The sequence below is a fragment of the Hemiscyllium ocellatum genome, chromosome 45, assembly GCF_020745735.1.
Source record: "Hemiscyllium ocellatum isolate sHemOce1 chromosome 45, sHemOce1.pat.X.cur, whole genome shotgun sequence".
NCBI classification, from domain to species: Eukaryota; Metazoa; Chordata; class Chondrichthyes; order Orectolobiformes; family Hemiscylliidae; genus Hemiscyllium; species Hemiscyllium ocellatum.
In genome coordinates, this window is record NC_083445.1 from 28,176,094 (window position 1) to 28,195,965 (window position 19,872).

A 19,872-nucleotide genomic window follows, 5' to 3' on the forward strand; every position below is an offset into this window, starting at 1 on the left:
TCGCCATCATCATACTTGGAAAAAGGCTCTCCCTGTCCACCCTATCTAACCCTCTGATTATAGTATATGTCTCTATTAAGTCACCCCTCAACCTTCTTCTCTCTCACGAAAACAGCCTCAAGTCCCTCAGCCTTTCCACAAAAGACCTTCCCTCCATACCAGGCAACATCCTAGTAAATCTCCTCTGCACCCTTTCCAAAGCTTCCACATCCTTCTCATAATGCGGAGACCAGAACTGCACACAATACTCCAAGTGCGACCGCACTAGAGTTTTGTACAGCTGCAGCATAACCTCATGGTTCCGGAACTCGATCCCTCTATTAATAAAAGCTAAAACACTGTATGCCTTCTTAACAACCTTGTCAACCCAAGAGGCAACTTTCAAGGATCTGTGTACCTGGACACCGAGATCTCTCTGCTCATCTACACTCCCAAGAATCTTACAATTAGCCCAGTACTTTGCATTCCGGTTACTCCGACCAAAGTGAATCACCTCACACTTGTCCGCATTACACTCCATTTGCCACCTACTGGCCCAGCTCTGGAGCTTATCTATGTCTCTCTGTAACCTACAACATCCTTCATCACTATCCACAACTCCACGACCTTAGTGTCATCTGCAAATTTACTAACCCAACCTTCTACACCCTCATCCAGGTCGCTTATAAAAATGACGAACAGCAGTGGACCCAACACCGACTCTTGCAGTACACCACTGGTAACTGGACTCCAGGATGAACATTTCCCATCAACCACCATCCTCTGTCTTCTTTCAGCAAGCCAATTACTGATCCAAACTGCTATGTCTCCCACAATCCCATTCCTCCACATTTTGTACAATAGCCTGCTGTGGGGGATTTTATCGAACGCCTTGCTGAAATCCATATACACCGCATCAACCGGTTTACTCTCATCTACCTGTTTGGTCACCTTCTCAAAGAATGACCAGATGGGCCAATGGGCTGAGAAGTGGCAGGTGGAATTTAATTTAGATAAACATGAGATGTTGCATTTTGGGAAAGCAAATCTTAGCAGGACTTATACACTTAATGGTAAGGTCCGAGGGAGTGTTGCTGAACAAAGAGACCTTGGATTGCAGGTTCATAGCTCCTTGAAAGCGGAGTCACAGGTAGATAGGATAGTGAAGAAGGCGTTAAGTATGCTTTCCTTTATTGGTCAGAGTATTGAGTACAGGAGTTGGGAGGTCATGTTGTGGCTGTGCACGACATTAGTTAGGCCACTGTTGGAATATTGTGCGCAATTCTGGTCTCCTTCCTTTTGGAACGAAGTTGTGAAACTTGAAAGGGTTCAGAAAAGATTTACAAGGATGTTGCCAGGTTGGAGGATTTGAGCTATAGGGAGAGGCTGAACAGGCTGGGGCTGTTTTCCCTGCAGCATTGGAGACTGAAGGTTGACTTTACAGAGTTTATAAAATCATGAGGGGCATGGATAAAGTCTTTTCCCTTAGTGGGGGAGTCCAGAACTGGAGGGCATAGGTTTAGAGTGAGAGGGCAAAGATATAAAAGATATATAAAAGGGGCAGTGTTTTCACGCAGAGGGTGGTATGTGTATGGAATGAGCTGCCAGAGGATGTGGTGGAGGCTGGTACAATTGCAACATTTAAGAGGCATGAATAAGAAGGGTTTGGATGGATATGGGCCAAGTGCTGGCAGGTGGGACTAGATTGAGTTGGGATATCTGGTCAGCATGGGAAAATCTGTCTCCATGCTGTACATCTCTATGGCTCTATGTTATATAATTTAGTTCACCATAAAAAAAATGTCAGAATACTCATGACTAACTAATACTTTTCCAGTGCAAAAATAGAAATACAAACTCACAAACCAAGAATCACACTTAAACAAATGCAATTTCACCGTATTGAAAACCAAACACACAGTTATTTTAAAGTTCGTGATAGAAAGTGACTTAGAAAACATTTGTTTAGATTAATTAAGGCTGTTTTTACTGACATTCATAGTGCATGAGCCCTGTGTGAAATGTCTTGCCATGGCATATGTGGGCACATTTATTTTCAAGGGTTTTTTGATGTATATGTGTTCCTGAAATGATGACATTGCTGGTAAATGCCAGCCTTTGACATGTTGAGGGAGTGGGCAGCTGCATTGTTGATGCGGTATAATGTGGATAAATGTGAGGTTATCCAATTTGACAGCAAAACCAGGAAGGCGGCTTCTTACCTGAAGGGTGAGAGATTGAGAAATGCGGAGGCATATCAAGACCTGGGTGTCCTTGTAGACCAGTCGCTGAATGTAAGCATGTAAGTGCAACAGACAGTGAAGCTAAAGGGTAAGTTTTCCTTTGTGGCAGGAAGCTTCAAGTACAGGAGCAGGGATGCCTTGCTGCATTTATAGAGTATTAATGAGACTACACCTGGAATATTGTGCAGTTTGAGGAAGGATGTTCTGCTAATGGTGGGAGCACCACAAAGATTTACCAGACTGATATCTGGGATGGCCAGACTGACGTATGATGAGAGACTGGATTGGTTATGATTGTATTAACTGCAATTTTGAAAAATAAAGGATGATCTCACAGAAACCTTTTAAAATTCCGACAGAGCTAGACAGGGTAAATGTAGGAAGGATGTTCCCAGTGACTGGGGGAGTCCAGTACCAGAGGTCAGTGTTTAATAACATAGGGCTGGACAGTCAGGACTGAGATGAGACAAAATCTTTTCACCCAGAGAGTGGTGATCCTGTGAAATTCTCTATCACAAAAAGCAGTTCTAATCAAACATTGAATGTTTTCAAGACAGAGGTACATGCGTTTTTCGGGATGAAAGGAATCAAAGAATATGGGAGAAAGTAGGAACAGGGTACTGTGCTATAATCATATTAAATGACAAAGCAAGCATGAATGGGTCTATACGTCCATCTCCTGCTGCTATTTTCTGCATTTCTGTTTCTTTTTGACCGTCTGGAATTGACCTTTGAGAAAGTGTTGATAAGTTACAATGAGGTCATATTGGAAAATAGTTGATGAAACAGCATCATAGCTTATTGCTTGCTTTGAATATAAATTATTCAGTAAGGGCAGGGTTCTTTTTCAATATTCCATCCTGAATCAGCACACTCACTGCATTGAGTTCTGAATGTTGTGCTGATTTGATATTGATGTTGGGAATATGCAGAAAGAGAGGGAGAGCAAATGGTTCAACTCATAAAGGTCTAATAATTTCATCCAATTTAAGCAGCTTTGAAGCATTTGTATTCACTGCAGATCATAAAAAAATGCTGCAATTACAATGCCTTGTCGCAAAAAAATGTTCAGATCAATCTGGTTTCAGCCAATATTTGGCTTTTGACAACCCTCAACCCTGAGTTACAGACACATCAATCTAATTAGGTATCCCTGCTAACTGCGGCTCATCCAGGAAAGGGGAGGTGTTAGAGGACATACAAGTGGCAGGGGCACAGAGAATGGGATTGGGAGGGCTGACAGGCACTGGGCTGGGGAGGAAGAATTGGGAGGGAGAGTTTGGGGGCAGAGGGGAGGAGAATGATCCCTTGCCGCAGCTCATCTCTCTGAGGTTAGGTTGAAGTCGGCTTTTCTGCTGAGAGTTAAAGGAGCAAGAATGGTTCAAAACCCATTACCATCCCTTGAAGAATGAGGAGAGATGTCGTGAAATTTAAATGATGTGGAGGTATTGGTGTTGGACTGGGGTGGACAAAGTTAAAAATCACACAATATCAGATTATAGTCCAACAGATCTATTTGGGAAGTACCAGCTTTCAGAGTGCTACCCTTTCATTAGGTCACTGTGGAGCAGGATCATAAGATCATAAGACATAGAATTTATTGCAAAATATTACACTGATTCATATATGACTGAAAAGATATACTGAGCAAACCTGAATTTTAAACAGCATGACATGTTTAAAATCCCTTTAGTTCTTTTGTTCCAATGGGATTGGGCTAGTGGGTGAAAGGAACAAACACTTCAGTGTACAAACAATGCACTGTCCCTTAAACATTCCAGAAAAGTGGAATAATAATAGAAAGTGCTGGAGATACTCAGCAGGTTTGACAGGATCTGTGGACAACCACACAAATTTAATGCTTTGAGTCCAGTCTGACGCCTTCACAGAGACACAGCACGTAAACAGACCCTTCGGTCCAATCTAATCTCATCCCATTTGCCAGCACTTGGCCCAGATCCCTCTAAACCCTTCCTATTCATATACCCAGAGAAACTCAGTTGGTCTGGCAGCATCTGTGGAGAGTGAAGGAGTTAATGTGGGGGACAGTGTATCATGGGAATCTTCACATCATTAGATTGAGATAAAGGGGAATAATCTGTTTAAAATTCAGGCTTGTTCAATATATCTTTCCAGTGATATATGAATCAGTGTAATCTTTTGCAGTAAATTATGTGTCTTATGATCCTGCTCCACAGCGTCCTAATGTAGGGGCAGCACTCCGAAAGCTAGTATTTCCAAATAGATCTGTTGGATTATAATCTGATTTTTAACAGTGGGATTTTGGAATGTTATGGCCAGGAGAATCAGGGAGATCCCCTGCTACTCCCTTCTACTGCCAATCCCAGCTTAGAGCTGCCTGTTCAATGTACACAGACTGAATACTTCAAAAGTGGTTTTACTTCCGCCAGTGCACTGATGGAACATTAAGGAGAATCTAACTGTGCTGGCTTTTCACAGATCCACTGTTGAGAGACATCACATGACCGATCATTCCATCCTCCATTACTGTATATTTCTGCACAGTCTTCATCAGAAGCATTATTTGGTTCACCCTCAGACCAAAACCTAAAGAAAAGATGAGAATACAATTCATGATGAGAATTCATACTGCAAATTAATGCAAAATCCCAGTGAGACTCAAACAGTTGAACTTCTAAGAATGGCTGAGTATGCCTGTCAGTTGTACTAAACCACAGTAATGAAACCGAATGGATTAACTGGCATTGACCTGGCCACCGGAAAAGACAACAGTTTATCTAGCCTTACCAAACTTGAAAATTCCACCTTTCTAACATCGGGGCTGAGGGTGTAGTGTGGGGGCAGACCCACAATTGTCTCACAGACTCATCAAGCAATAGCATTCCACCACTCTACTCACAGAATCTCAGCATCCTAACATCACGATAAATAGAATAGGGTATTTGCCTGTTCCACAGTAAGGTCAGGCACATGCATGATGGCACACTAGTTTCTGGCTGGGAAGGAATGACCTTGGAGAGTCCTCAACAATCTGTCCAGTCAAACATGGTCGTGAAAACCTCCTGCTGACCATCACTCAGTGTCCTGTCTGGGCTGTTGAATCAGTTCTGCAGCATTTTGAACATCATTTGAATACAAAGTTGAATAACAAGAGCACAGAATGTACTATATGTGGGGGAATCTCTGCCCAGCGCTGAGAGTGACTCAGGAGGACCTCTGCTGACTGAGCTTGCCAGTGACATAGTGGCTAGAATGAACCGGTCACAAGTGATGAGGGTTCCATCAAGAGGCAAAATCTACTTAACTTTGACCTCCCCAAGCTATGGATACATCTATCCATGTCAGTAAGTTAAGAACAAAAGGATTCAAGACTCAAAACTGGGCATCAGTGAGGTGCTATGGATCATCAACAGCAGTTGAACTGTAGTCCATTGTAACCTCATGGCTGGCAGAGTGAAGAATTTAAAATCTGATTGAAGATTTGTAGCTCGGGTGTCCGTTGTTGTGGTTCTGCTCGCCGAGCTGGAAGTTTTTGCTGCAAACGTTTCGTTCCCTGGCTAGGGAACATCATCAGTGCGGTGGGAGCCTCGTGTGAAGCGCTGCTTTGATGTTTCTTCCGGTATTTATATTGGTTTGTTCTTGCCGCTTCCGGGTGTCAGTTTCAGCTGCAGTGATTTGTATCTGGGGTCCAGGTCGATGTGTCTGTTGATGGATGTTCTTGCCGTTTCCGGGTGTCAGTTTCAGCTGTAGTGGTTTGTATATGGTGTCCAGGTCAATGTGTCTATTGATGGAGTTTGGGGATGAATGCCATGCTTCTAGGAATTCTCTGGCTGTTCTCTGTCTGGCCTGTCCTATGATAGTGGTGTTTTCCCAGTCAAATTCATGTTGCTGGTTGTCTGAGTGTATGGCTACTAGAGATAGCTGGTCGTGTCGTTTTGTGGCTAGCTGATGTTCATGGATGCGGATTGTTAGCTGTCTTCCTGTTTGTCCTATATAGTGTTTTGTGCAGTCCTTGCATGGTATTTTGTAAACTACGTTAGTTTGGCTCCTGCTGGGTATTGGGTCCTTTGTTCTAGTGAGTTGTTGTCTGAGCGTGGATGTTGGCTTGTGTGCTGTTATGAGTCCTAAGGGTCGCAGTAGTCTGGCTGTCAGTTCTGAGACGCTCCTGACGTATGGTAGTGTGGCTAGTCCTTTTGGTTGTGGCATGTCCTCGTTCCGTGGTCTATCTCTTAGGCATCTGGTGATAAAGTTGCGTGGGTATCCGTTTTTGGCGAATACCTTGTATAGCTGTTCCTCTTCCTCTTTTCGCAGTTCTGGTGTACTGCAGTGTGTTGTGGCCCTTTTGAATAGTGTCCTGATGCAGCTTCGTTTGTGTGTGTTGGGGTGGTTACTTTCATAGTTTAAGACTTGGTCTGTGTGTGTTGGTTTCCTGTGTATCCTTGTGGTGAATTCTCCGTTGGGTGTTCTCTCTACTAACACGTCTAGGAATGGGAGTTGGCTATCCTTTTCTTCTTCTCGTGTGAATCGGATTCCTGTGAGTGTGGCGTTGATGATTCTGTGTGTTTTTTCTATATCTGTGTTTTTGATGATTACAAAGGTGTCATCAACATATCTGATCCAGAGTTTGGGTTGGATTTGTGGTATGGCTGTATGTTCTAATCTTTGCATAACTGCCTCTGCTATGAGTCCCGAGATTGGTGATCCCATGGGTGTTCCGTTGATTTGTTCGTATTACAGCTATACAAGGTATTCGCCAAAAACGGATACCCACGCAACTTTATCACCAGATGCCTAAGAGATAGACCACGGAACGAGGACATGCCACAACCAAAAGGACTAGCCACACTACCATACGTCAGGAGTGTCTCAGAACTGACAGCCAGACTACTGCGACCCTTAGGACTCATAACAGCACACAAGCCAACATCCACGCTCAGACAACAACTCACTAGAACAAAGGACCCAATACCCAGCATGAGCCAAACTAACGTAGTTTACAAAATACCATGCAAGGACTGCACAAAACACTATATAGGACAAACAGGAAGACAGCTAACAATCCGCATCCACGAACATCAGCTAGCCACAAAACGACACGACCAGCTATCTCTAGTAGCCATACACTCAGACAACCAGCAACATGAATTTGACTGGGAAAACACCACTATCATAGGACAGGCCAGACAGAGAACAGCCAGAGAATTCCTAGAAGCATGGCATTCATCCCCAAACTCCATCAATAGACACATTGACCTGGACACCATATACAAACCACTACAGCTGAAACTGACACCCGGAAACGGCAAGAACATCCATCAACAGACACATCGACCTGGACCCCAGATACAAATCACTGCAGCTGAAACTGACACCCGGAAGCGGCAAGAACAAACCAATATAAATACCGGAAGAAACATCAAAGCAGCGCTTCACACGAGGCTCCCACTGCACTGATGATGTTCCCTAGCCAGGGAATGAAATGTTTGCAGCAAAAACTTCCAGCTCGGCGAGCAGAACCACAACAGAGTGAAGAATACAGAAGGTATGTTGGGAATAGCACCTGGCATATCAGAAACCTGACAAATTGGTGAAGTGACAATGCTGGACACAGAACATGTAATGATCAGAGAATTAAGGACATGATAGACGGCACTAAATGATCTCAACAACCGACAAGTCAGATCTAATGCAAGAAAAATACTGCAGATCTGAAACAAACACTTAGAATGCTGGAGAAGTAGCAAATATGATCGCTTCAGTTAAGAATAAAAGGATACAGAAAACAGGGATCAATAGGCCATGTAGTTTGACATCTAGCATGGTCACGGTGTCAGTCAGAATTTGTCATGAAGGAGGTTATTACTGGGCACTTCCAAGAAATAAAAACAGAAAATACTGGAGATGTTTAACAAGTCTGACAGAATCTCTGGAGAAAGAAATAGACTAGGTTTCTCTCCACAATGCTACCAGACCTGCTGAATTTCTCCAGCATTCTTTGTTTAGGCCAGCTTGAAGCTCTGTAGTCCCACCACATATAGTCATGAATGGTGGTGGACATCAAACAACTTGCTGAAGGAGGTGGCGAGAAATACAGAGTGAGTAATCCATCTCATCCACCTCCAGTGGCCACCAGCATCACAGCTGCTGGTCTACAGCCAATTTGATTCACTCCACATGATATCAAGGAATGGTCAGAGGTTATAGATATGCAAAGACTATGGGCCCTAACTTTCTGGCAACAGTACTGAAGACTTGTGCTGCAGAACTACCATGGCCCAAACCAAGCCCTTTTAGTAAAGGAAAAAGTATCTTTCAGAAGAATCAATGCTTCTTCAATAGTATTTTGTTTTAGTTATTTAAAGCAGTCAAAGATTATTTTAAAATATAACATCTCGAAGTATTACCCATGCAGCTAAGCATTGGATATTTAAAGTTTTGAAGCTTTGATTTAAAGTTTTGATATGTACAAAATTGTAACAATATCTAATCTTCTGTCAGTCATCCACAGAGTCTTTCAAGTGAGTGGATGGTTTAAATATCTACTTCTTATTTTCTCCCTCCCTGTTACCCAAATCATACATTTGCTCAGTTTCATTTCAAACACCTAAATACTGCTTCCTGCTCTAACAGTGGTAGAAGAGCAGGAAGACAGTGAAGATACACTGTCACTCAATCTTACACATACCGCCACCAGCTCAAAGATAGACACGACAAGCAATTTAAAAGGTACAAGAGAAGTAGGATCTGCAAATGGTGAAACATTGCTGTCAGGTCGGAGAGAATGGAAATCTCAGTTGCCAGCTCACCAGAAGGTGAGTTTACCCTCTGCTATGGCTGTAGAAGATGCAGAAGACAACTTCAATGCCCAGGCTATACAGGAAGAGTGATGGGTATGCACTTTAAAGTGCTCAGAGAATTGAGAATCTTGCCAGAAGGTCTCCATTGAAATTTCAAGGTGCATTGAAGAATCTGGTACTAACTTGGCACAGGGCCTTGTGCAGAGATTGGACCCCATTCCTCAAAGATTTGGATGGTCACTTTCATTCATAAATCTGTGGAGTCAAACAGGGTCCGGAATCCTTGCAACACATGCACTACTGTTCCAATATCTTCGTGTGGGCAGTAGGATCTCAGACAGATGCTGGTATGGCTCTAAAAACCAGAAGGTAATGCAACTCCAGCAAAGCTCGTGAAAAAGCTGTTCTCTATCAAGAGTGCAACCTAATAGGCTCTGCCACTATGGTGCCTGTTGAAAATAGCTACTTCTACTCTCCCCTTTCTTTTCTAGCAGCTTGTTATTTTCTCCACACTGTCCTGGTCATTCTCAATGTGAGGAATAAACACTCCTTCGGCAGCACTGGAAGTTACAGATTTTTGAACAAATCCTTCAATCACCAAAATAAAATCAGCCAGATCAGCTTATACTCTATCAAAATATTTTAAAAGTCCAGAAATGCAGGGAGGGATTCCGGTTTCTGGATTGGAGGGAGGGATTCCGGTTTCTGGATAGGAGGGAGGGATTCCGGTTTCTGGACAACTGGGGTTCTTTCTGGGGAAGGTGGGACCTCTATAAAAAGGATGGTCTACACTTGAACCTGAGGGGCACCAGTATCCTTGGGGGGAGGTTTGCTAGTGCTCTTTGGGAGGGTTTAAACTAACTCCGCGGGGGCATGGGAACCAGGACTGTAGCTTTAGGGTACAGGACCTTGAGTGTAGGGAGGTTAGGAATAATGCAGCGATCTCTAAGGAGGGTGCCTGTAACCAGAAAGGTGGATTGAAGTGTGTATACTTCAATGCCAGAAGTATAAGGAATAAGGTAGGTGAACTTGCAGCGTGGGTTGGTACCTGGGACTTCGATGTTGTGGCCATTACAGAGACGTGGGTAGAACAGGGACAAGAATGGCTGTTGCACGTTCCAGGGTTCAAATGTTTTAGTAGGATCAGACATGGGGGTAAAAAAGGGGGAGGCGTGGCATTACTTGTCAAAGACAGTATCACAGCAGTGGAATGGACGATGGAAGAGGACTTGCCATCTGAGGTAGTTTGGGCTGAGGTTAGAAATAGGAAAGGTGAGGTCACCCTGTTAGGTGTTTTCTACAGGCCTCCTAATAGTCCTAGAGAAGTAGAGGATAATATTGCAAGGATGATTCAGGAAAAGAGTGAAGGTAGCAGGGTGGTTGTTATGGGGGACTTTAACTTCCCAGATATTGACTGGGAGAGCTATAGCTCGAGTTCATTAGATGGGTCGGTGTTTGTACAATGTGTGCAGGAGGGTTTCCTGACACAATATGTCGACAGGCCAACAAGAGGGGAGGCTATATTGGATTTGGTTCTAGGTAATGAACCAGGCCAGGTGTTAGACTTGGAGGTAGGTGAGCACTTCGGGGACAGTGACCACAACTCGGTGACTTTTACTTTAGTGATGGAGAGGGATAATCGTGTGCCGCAGGGCAAGAGCTATAGCTGGGGGCAGGGAAATTATGATGCAGTGAGGCATGACTTAGGATGTGTGGATTGGAAAAACAGGCTTCAAGAGAAGAACACTAATGAGATGTGGGGAGTGTTCAAGGAGCAGCTACTGCGTGTCCTCGATAGGTATGTACCAGTCAGGCATGGTGTAAAGGGCCTTGTGAGGCAGCCGTGGTTTAGTAAGGAATTGGAGTCCCTTGTGAAAGGGAAGAAGGCGGCATATGTAAAGATGAGGCGTGAAGGTTCAGTAGGGGCGATTGAGTGTTATAAGGTAGCCAGGAAGGAGCTAAAGAGGGAGCTAAGAGAAGCGAGAAGGGGACATGAAAAGTCTTTAGCTGGTAGGATTAGGGAAAACCCAAAGGCTTTCTATAGGTATGTCGAGAATAAAAGGATGACTAGGGTAGGTATCGGTCCAGTCAAGGATAGTAGTGGGAAGTTGTGTGTGGAGGCGGAGGAGATTGGAGAGACATTAAATCAGTACTTTTCCTCAGTATTCACTCAGGAACAGGACACTGTTGCTGATGTGAATATGGAATCACAAATAATTAGAATGGATGCCCTGGAAATATGCAGGGAAGAGGTTTTGGGAATATTGGAAAGGATGAATATAGATAAGTCTCCTGGGCCTGATGGCATTTACCCCAGGATCCTATGGGAAGCTAGGGAGGAGATAGCAGAGCCATTGGCCTGGATGTTTATGTCGTCGTTGTCAACAGGAATAGTACCAGAGGACTGGAGGATAGCGAATGTGGTCCCATTGTTCAAGAAAGGGAGTAGGGATAGCCCTAGCAACTATAGGCCAGTGAGTCTGACTTCAGTGGTGGGCAAAGTCTTAGAGAGAATGGTAAGGGATAAGATTTATGAACATCTGGGTAGGAATAACGTGATCAGGGATAGCCAGCATGGTTTTGTGAAGGGCAGGTCGTGCCTCACAAACCTTATTGAGTTCTTTGAGAAGGTGACTAAGGAAGTGGATGAGGGTAAAGCAGTAGATGTTGTGTATATGGATTTTAGTAAGGCGTTCGATAAGGTTCCCCATGGTAGGCTAATGCTAAAACTTCGGAGGTATGGCATTGAGGATACATTAGAGGTTTGGATTAGGAATTGGCTGGCTGGAAGGAGACAGAGGGTAGTAGTTGATGGATTATGTTCATCTTGGAGCGCAGTTACTAGCGGTGTACCACAAGGATCTGTTTTGGGACCATTGCTTTTTGTTATCTTTATAAATGATCTAGAGGAAGGATTGAAAGCTGGGTAAGCAAGTTTGCGGATGACACAAAAGTCGGTGGAGTTGTGGATAGTGAGGAAGGAAGTGGTAGGTTACAGCGGGATATAGATAAGTTGCAGAGCTGGGCGGAAATGTGGCAAATGGAATTCAATGTAGCTAAGTGCGAAGTCGTTCACTTTGGTAGGAATAACAAGATGATGGATTACTGGGCTAATGGTAGGCTACTTGGTAGTGTGGATGAGCAGAGGGATCTTGGTGTCCATGTACACAGATCTCTGAAAGTTGCCACCCAGGTAAATAGTGCTGTGAGGAAGGCATATGGTGTACTGGGCTTTATTGGCAGAGGAATTGAGTTCCGGAGTCCTGAGGTCATGTTGCAGTTGTATAAGACTCTGGTGCGGCCTCATCTGGAGTATTGTGTGCAGTTTTGGTCGCCATACTATAGGAAGGATGTGGAAGCTTTAGAACGAGTGCAGAGGAGGTTTACCAGGATGTTGCCTGGAATGGTAGGAAAATCTTATGAGGAAAGGCTGAGGCACTTGGGGCTGTTCTCATTGGAGAAGAGAAGGTTTAGGGGAGATCTGATAGAAGTGTATAAGATGATTAGGGGTTTAGATAGGGTAGATACTAAGAACCTTTTACCGCTAATGGAGTCAGGTGTTACTAGGGGACATAGCTTTAAATTAAGGGGTGGTAGGTATAGGACAGATGTTAGGGGTAGATTCTTCACACAGCGGGTTGTGAGTTCATGGAATGCCCTGCCCGTATCAGTGGTGAACTCTCCTTCTTTATGGTCATTTAAGCGGGCATTGGATAGGCATTTGGAAGTTATTGGGCTAGTATAGGTTAGGTAGGATTCGGTCGGCGCAACATCGAGGGCCGAAGGGCCTGTACTGCGCTGTATCCTTCTATGTTCTATGTTCTAAATGCACTGGAATTGCATAGAGTTGTAGAAATGTGCTGAATAAATATTCAAGCAATTAACTTGCAACTAGAACATAGAACATGGAACAGTACAGCACAGAACAGGCCCTTCAGCCCACGATGTTGTGCTGACCACTGATCCTCATGAATGCACCCTCATATTTCTGTGACCATATGCATGTCCAGCAGTCTCTTAAATGTCCCCAATGACCTTGCTTCCAAACTGCTGCTGGCAATGCATTCCATGCTCTCACAACTCTCTGTGTAAAGAACCTGCCTCTGACATCCCCTCTATTCTTTTCTCCAACCAGCTTAAAACTATGACCCCTCCTGTTAGCCATTTCTGCCCTGGGAAATAGTCTCTGGCTATCGACTCTATCTATGCCTCTCATTATCTTGTAAACCTCAATCAGGTCCCCTCTCCTCCTCCTTTTCTCCAATGAAAACAGTCCGAGCTCAGTCAACCTCTCTTCATAAGATAAGCTCTCCAGTCCAGGCAGCATCCTGGTAAACCTCCTCTGAACCCTCTCCAAAGCATCGACATCTTTCCTGTAATAGGGCGACCAGAACTGGACACAGTATTCCAAGTGCGGTCTAACCAAAGTTTTATAGAGCTGCAACAGGATCTCACGGCTCTTAAACTCAAGCCCCCTGTTAATGAAAGCCAAAACACCAGATGATTCCTTAACAACCCTGTCCACTTGGATGGCCATTTTAAGGGATCTATGTACCTGCACCCCAAGATCCCTCTGTTCCTCCACACTGCCAAGAATCCTATCCTTAATCCTGTACTCAGCTTTCAAATTCGACCTTCCAAAATGCATCACCTCGCATTTATCCAGGTTGAACTCCATCTGCCACCTCTCAGCCCATCTCTGCATCCTGTCAATGTCCCGCTGCAGCCTACAACAGCCCTCTATACTGTCAAGACACCTCCAACCTTTGTGTCATCTGCAAACTTGCTGACCCATCCTAGTTTGTTGGTCTTTTTAACAAACACTGTTGGGAGGTTCTGCATGCCACTGAGGGTGTGCTCAGGTGTGGGAATTTCAGAGGGTGGAGGCTGGAGCTCTGGATGAGTTACACCAAGGTTTGTCTGCTGCGTACAAAGCTGGTGTACATTGATGTGCATGTACACAAACTCTCTTATTAATACAGCAGTCAGCACTCTCTGCAAGTGAGTGCCCACACACCAGAGATGTCACTTTGCAACTTAAAGGGATCTCATCGTGCCCGTTAGACAGCTCCTGTCCTGCTCAGCTTCAGTCCATTCGTCTCTAATTTTCCAGTTTAACTAAATAGCTGAAGTTAAACTTGAAAACACATCCAGCTTTTATTTTTGTGTCTAGTGTCCCAAATATTGTCCAAAATGTACAATCAGAAAGTGAGCTCACTTTACAGAGGAAGTGTAGTCCATTCCATCCACCCAACGCCAATGACCTTCAGAGATAGAATCAGTGAGTCCAATCCAGTAACGTTTGTTTTGAATCAACGTTTTTATAAATGCCTGCCAAGTAAATAAAAGGGTTATTACAGTAAATGGAATAAAGCAGGTTGTTGGTATTGTTAATGGCAAGCTATCTACTTAACAATCCTCTACCTGAAGACTCAACTAGCTTCACTCCCTTGGGAACAGCAGTGATGAGTATAAGCCTGTCTTTATAAATGATTAAATACTCCACTCTTGTTATTCTATTTTCTATTCATTCAATGGATGTGAGTAGTAATTGTTGATCATCCCTAATTACTGGTGGCGAGTCACCTTCGAGAATGGTAGCAGTCTAAGGGGAGTGGTTAAAGGATTTTAACCAAGCAACAGTGAAGGAACATCGATACAGCTCCAAGTCAGGATGGAGTGGTTCTTGGAGAGGAATTTACCAGTAATAGCCCTGAAAATTTCACAGGTTTGGAAGATGCTGTTGAAGCAGCCTTGATGAGTACGATGTTAAATACTGTTCCCACTGTGCAATGTTGATGGTTAACTGCTGACAGTGGTGATGTGATGTCAATCAACAACAACAAAGGCCACTTTGTCCTGGATGGTGTCAAGCTTGCACACTGTTGGAGCTGCATTCATCCAGGGAAGTCGGAGTATTTGATCACATTTTGGTCTTTTAGACAGTCTTTGGAGAGTTGGGAGGTGCTTGCTACAGGATTCATAGAATCATACAACATGGAAACTGGTTGTTTGGCCCACCATGTCCACGCTGACCAAGAAGCCTAAAATTACCTTTTGTTTTATTTTACCTGCACTTGGTCCATAGCCTACTCTGCCCTGGTCCTTTGAAATGCTCAACCTTGATATTTCTTAGATGTTGCGAGTGTACCTGCCTTTACCACCCCATCAGGCAGCATGTTCCAAATTTCTACCACCTTCTGGGTGAAAAATCATTTCTCAAAACCGCTCTAAATGACTTACTCTTCACCTTAAACATATACCCTCTAATCTTAGTCACCTCTGCATAGGGAAAGGATTCTCTAGTTCATGCTTCTCATAGTTTTGTAAACAGCCTCATAACAAGGATTTTCCATTGTCCAGGCAATATCCTGGTAAATCTCTTCTGCACCATCTCCAGTGCAATGATGTTATTCCAGTAGTGTGGTCACCAGAATTGCACACAGTATTCCGTCTGTGGCCTAACTAATATTTTATAAAGTTATAAGAAGACTTCCTTGCTCCTATAGTCTATGTCCCAGTTAATGAAGGCATTACTATCTTCACTATCCTGTCTACCTGTGCTGACACCCTCAGGGATCTGTGGGCTTGTAAACCAAGGTCCTTTTGTCTCTCAGTACTCCCTAGGGACTTACATTCATTGTCTGTATCTTTCCTTGATTAGACTCCTAAAATGCAATAGCTTACATCTAACAAGATTAAATTCCATTCGCCATTGCCCAATTTACCAGTTGATTAATATCAGACTGTAGCCTGAGACCATCCTCCTCACTATCAACAACACCAAAATGTTCATGTCATCAGCAAACTCACTAATTATACGTTCTATTATTACATCTAAGTCATTCATGAGCATGACAACTAGCAAGGATCTCAGCACCAATGCCTGTGCTATACCACTGGTCACCGGCCTCCACCATGACTCTTTGCCTCATATTTGAAAGCCAGTTTTGGCTTCAGTTTGCCATATTACCGTTGGCCTCCTTGACTCTTCCCTTTTAGACAAGCCTTTCATGTAGGACCTTGATAAAGACTTCACTGAAGTCCAAGTAAACCGCATCTTCTGCATGATCTTCAGCAAGATAATTAGCCACCTTTTCAAAAACCTCAACTGAACCAGTCAGACAAGATCTCTCTCCAACATATTCACACTGACTATCCCTACCCTTCCAATTCATCTTGTTCATCAGAATTGTTTCCAATAATTTCCCTACCATTCTCATCAGACTAGCTAGTCTTTAATTACCTGGCCTATTCCTGCTGACGTTCTTGAACAAAGGAATCACATTAGCTATTTTCCAGTCATCTGGCTCTTCAGCTGTGGCCAGTGAAGTGGTGCTTGTATGGAATGAGCTGCCAGAGGAAGTAGTGGAGGCTGGCACAATTACAACATTTAAAAAGCAAGTGGATAGGTATATGAATAGGAAGGGTTTGGAGGGACATGGGCCAAGTGCTAGCAAATGGAACTAGATTAGGTTGAGATATCTGGTCGGCATGGACGAGTTAGACTGAAGGTTCTGTTTCTGTGCTGTACATCTCATAGACTCCTGCAGCACAGAGACAGGCCCTTTGGCCCAAGCTAGTCCATGCTGATCAAAATGTCTACCTACGCTAACATCATTTCTCTATGCTTGGCCCATATCCTTCTAATCCTTTCACATCCTTGTATCTACCCAAATATCTTTTTAATGTTGTTAATGTGTCCACCTCAACAACTTCCGCCAGCAGCTCATTCCATTTGCATGCCACGCTCTCTGTTAAAAAAAAGTTTTCCCTCAGGTTCCCTTTTATTCTTTGCACTCTAACTGATACCCTTCTAGTCCCTGATTCCCCAATCCTGGGAAAAAGACTGACAGCATTTACCCTATCCATGCTTGACATGATCTTATACACTTCCATGAGATCTCCCCTCAATTTCCAATGTTCGGAAAAAAAGTCTTAGCTTGTCCAACATCTCCCATAACTCAGACCATTGTGTCCTGGCAATATCCTTGTAAATTTCTTATGCACTCTTTCCACCTTAATGCATCCTTCCTGTAGCAAGGTGACCAAAACTGAACACAATGCTCCAATTACAGCTTTACCAATGTCCTGTAAAACTGCAACATTATTTCCCAACTTCTATACTCAACGCCCTGACTGATGAAAAAGCCAAAAGTCTTCTTCACTGCCCTCTCTACCTGTGACTCCACTTTCAGAGAACTGTGCACCTGAACTCCAAGGTCCCTCTGTTCCACTGCACTCCGCAAGGCCCTACCATTCACCATGAAACTCATACCTTGTTTTCCAAAATACAAGACCTCACACTTATCTAGATGAAACTCCATTTGCCATTTTTCAGTCCATTTCTCCAGCTGATCAAGGTCCTGCTGCAATTTCTGATAACATTCATCACAGTCCACAATACTGCCTATTTTAGTGTCATCTGCAAACTTACTAACCATGCCTTTGTATTTTCTCATCCAAATCATTGATATAGATTACAAACAGCAATGGCCTAGCAATGACCCTGAGGCACTCCTCAAGTCACTGCCAGGGTCCTAGCAATCTCCTCCCTTGCCTCCCATAGCAGCCTGGGATAGATAACATCATGTCTAGGGTTTTTATACAGTTTATTACCAGGTAAAGCATCTAATATCTTCTTGTTAATCTGAACATGTTCTAGAACCTCACCATCCCAAATTAAATCTCCAGCTAAATGTCTTTCTCTGCTGTGAATACAGATGAGAAATATTCATTAAAGACCTTACGTACAGATTACCCCTTCAGTCAGCGGTTAGCATTGCTGCCTCACAGCACCAGGGTCCCAGGTTTGAATCTAGCCATGGGTGACGGTCTGTGTGGAATTTGTACATTATACCATCATCTGCAAGTTGGTTGGACTGGTTTCCTTTCACAGTCCATAGATGTGAAGTTTGTGTAGACTGGGAATGTTAAGTTGTCCATAGTGTCAACTGATGAATAGGCTAGATGGATTAACCATGGAAATATGGGGTTACTGGGATAGCGTGGGGGTCTGAGTCTGGTCTGAGGTGGGAGCTAGGTCTGCAATTGTTTGGGACGTTGTTCAGCGGTTCAGTGCAGACTCATTGGGCTGAAATGCCGGAGATTCTATGATTCTAATAGGTCCCACACTTTTCTTGGGAATCCTCTTGCTGTTAATACACTGAGGAGATGCTTGGCGTTTTCCTTAGTTCTATCTGCCAAAGATATTTTGTGGCCCCTCTTGCCATCTTGACTTCTAGTTTAACAATCTCCTACACTCTCTATATTTTTGAAGGGCCTCCGCTGTTTACCATGTGCTGTACCTGACATATGCTTCATTCTTCCTCTTTGTCAAATACTCAACAGCCAGGCTTCCCTGGTCTTCCCTTTCACTCAGAGCAGAATACAGTGGCCTGAGTTCTCACTGCACTACTCTTAAAAGGCTCCCACTTTCCAAATGTAGACTGACCTGCAAATAGGTGATCCCACTCGATGTTCACCAGATCCTATTGAATTGGCCTTCCCCCACCCCCCCAAAATTCTGACACTTAACTGCTGCGTTATCCTTATCCCTTTGCATGACACCTTTTATCCTTACTGAGTTATGGTCACTATCCGGGGAGAAAGTGAGGACTGCAGATGCTGGAGATCAGAGCTGAAAATGTGTTGCTGGAAAAGCTCAGCAGGTCAGGCAGCATCCAAGGAACAGGAAATTCGACGTTTCGGGCATGAGCCCTTCTTCAGGATTCCTGAAGAAGGGCTTATGCCTGAAACGTCGAATCTTCTGTTCCTTGGATGCTGCCTGACCTGCTGAGCTTTTCCAGCAACACATTTTCAGCTATGGTCACTATCCCCAAAATTCCCTTTGAAGCTTCAACCACTTGACTGGCTTCATTCTCTAGGATTAGTTCGGACACTTCCCTTCTCCAGCATAACCGTCTATGTTCTGACACTAAAAGATCTCCTGGATGCACTTTAAAATTTCCAGCCTGTTTAATCCTTTCACACTAAGGCGACCCCAGTTAGTGTTAGCACATCTGGAATTAAGAATCTACCATTGACCATGAAACTGTTGCTGATTGTCAGAAAACCCCACTTGGTTCACTGATCTCCTCCAGGAAAGGAAACCTGCCATCCTGGCCTGGTCTGGCCTCCATGTGACTCCAGACCCACATCAGTTGTATCAATCACTGTAATGTCTCAACAAAGAAATGAAATGGATCAGACCACAGCACATGGCCTGCAGTGGTTCAAGAAGGAAAACTAGGGTAGAGCAATAAATGCTGGCCCAGCCAACGATGCCCAAATCACTGAATCAGAATAAGTTTAAATTTCTTACTTCTATAACCCTGTTTCTCTTACATCTCTCTGTGATTTGCCTATATATCTGCTCCTGTATCTCTTTTTGGATGTTAGGAGGCCTGTAGTATGATCTCTGCAAAATAATCATCCCATATTATTTATAATTTTTACCCGTATAGCCTTACTTGAAGGTCTTTCTAAGATATCCTTTCTCATTACTGCAGTGATGGTTTTCTTTGTCAATAATGCAATGTCTCCACATCTTCTACATCCCTCCCTGTTGCAGCTGAATGTTGAGCTGCCAATCCTGCCCTTCCTTCAACAATCCTTAGTGATTGCAACAATACTATGTGTTTCCTGTCTGCTGGACTGTCCTTCCATATCTGTTTCTGAGATGCTAACCTTCCATTGTAGCTACTGTATTTATATAGCTCATTCAGTTCAGCATTTGTCAATGATAACCCGCATGATGTTCATTGTGAGGGAATCATTGATGATAATGTCATTGAAAGACAAGGGCTGACGTTTAAATTCTTTCCTGTAGGAGATCATCATTGCAGTGAACTTGTGCAGCATGAACATCA

General features: G+C 43.7%; 1 protein-coding gene across 2 annotated transcripts in view; it reads right to left on the bottom strand.

Annotated features, from left to right (window-relative positions):
- Nucleotides 1-3,874: 3,874 nt before the first annotated feature.
- LOC132835985 (CD209 antigen-like protein C) overlaps nucleotides 3,875-19,872 on the bottom strand; it is a 60,470-nt gene continuing 44,472 nt past the window's right edge. For both annotated transcript variants that reach the window (XM_060855162.1, XM_060855161.1), the window contains 2 exons: nucleotides 14,220-14,332; nucleotides 3,875-4,790 (listed from right to left, as the gene is read on the bottom strand). In XM_060855162.1, the coding sequence (XP_060711145.1) occupies nucleotides 4,649-4,790; nucleotides 14,220-14,332 (255 nt within the window). In that variant the 3' untranslated portion in view covers nucleotides 3,875-4,648. The remainder of the gene's footprint in view (nucleotides 4,791-14,219; nucleotides 14,333-19,872) is intronic.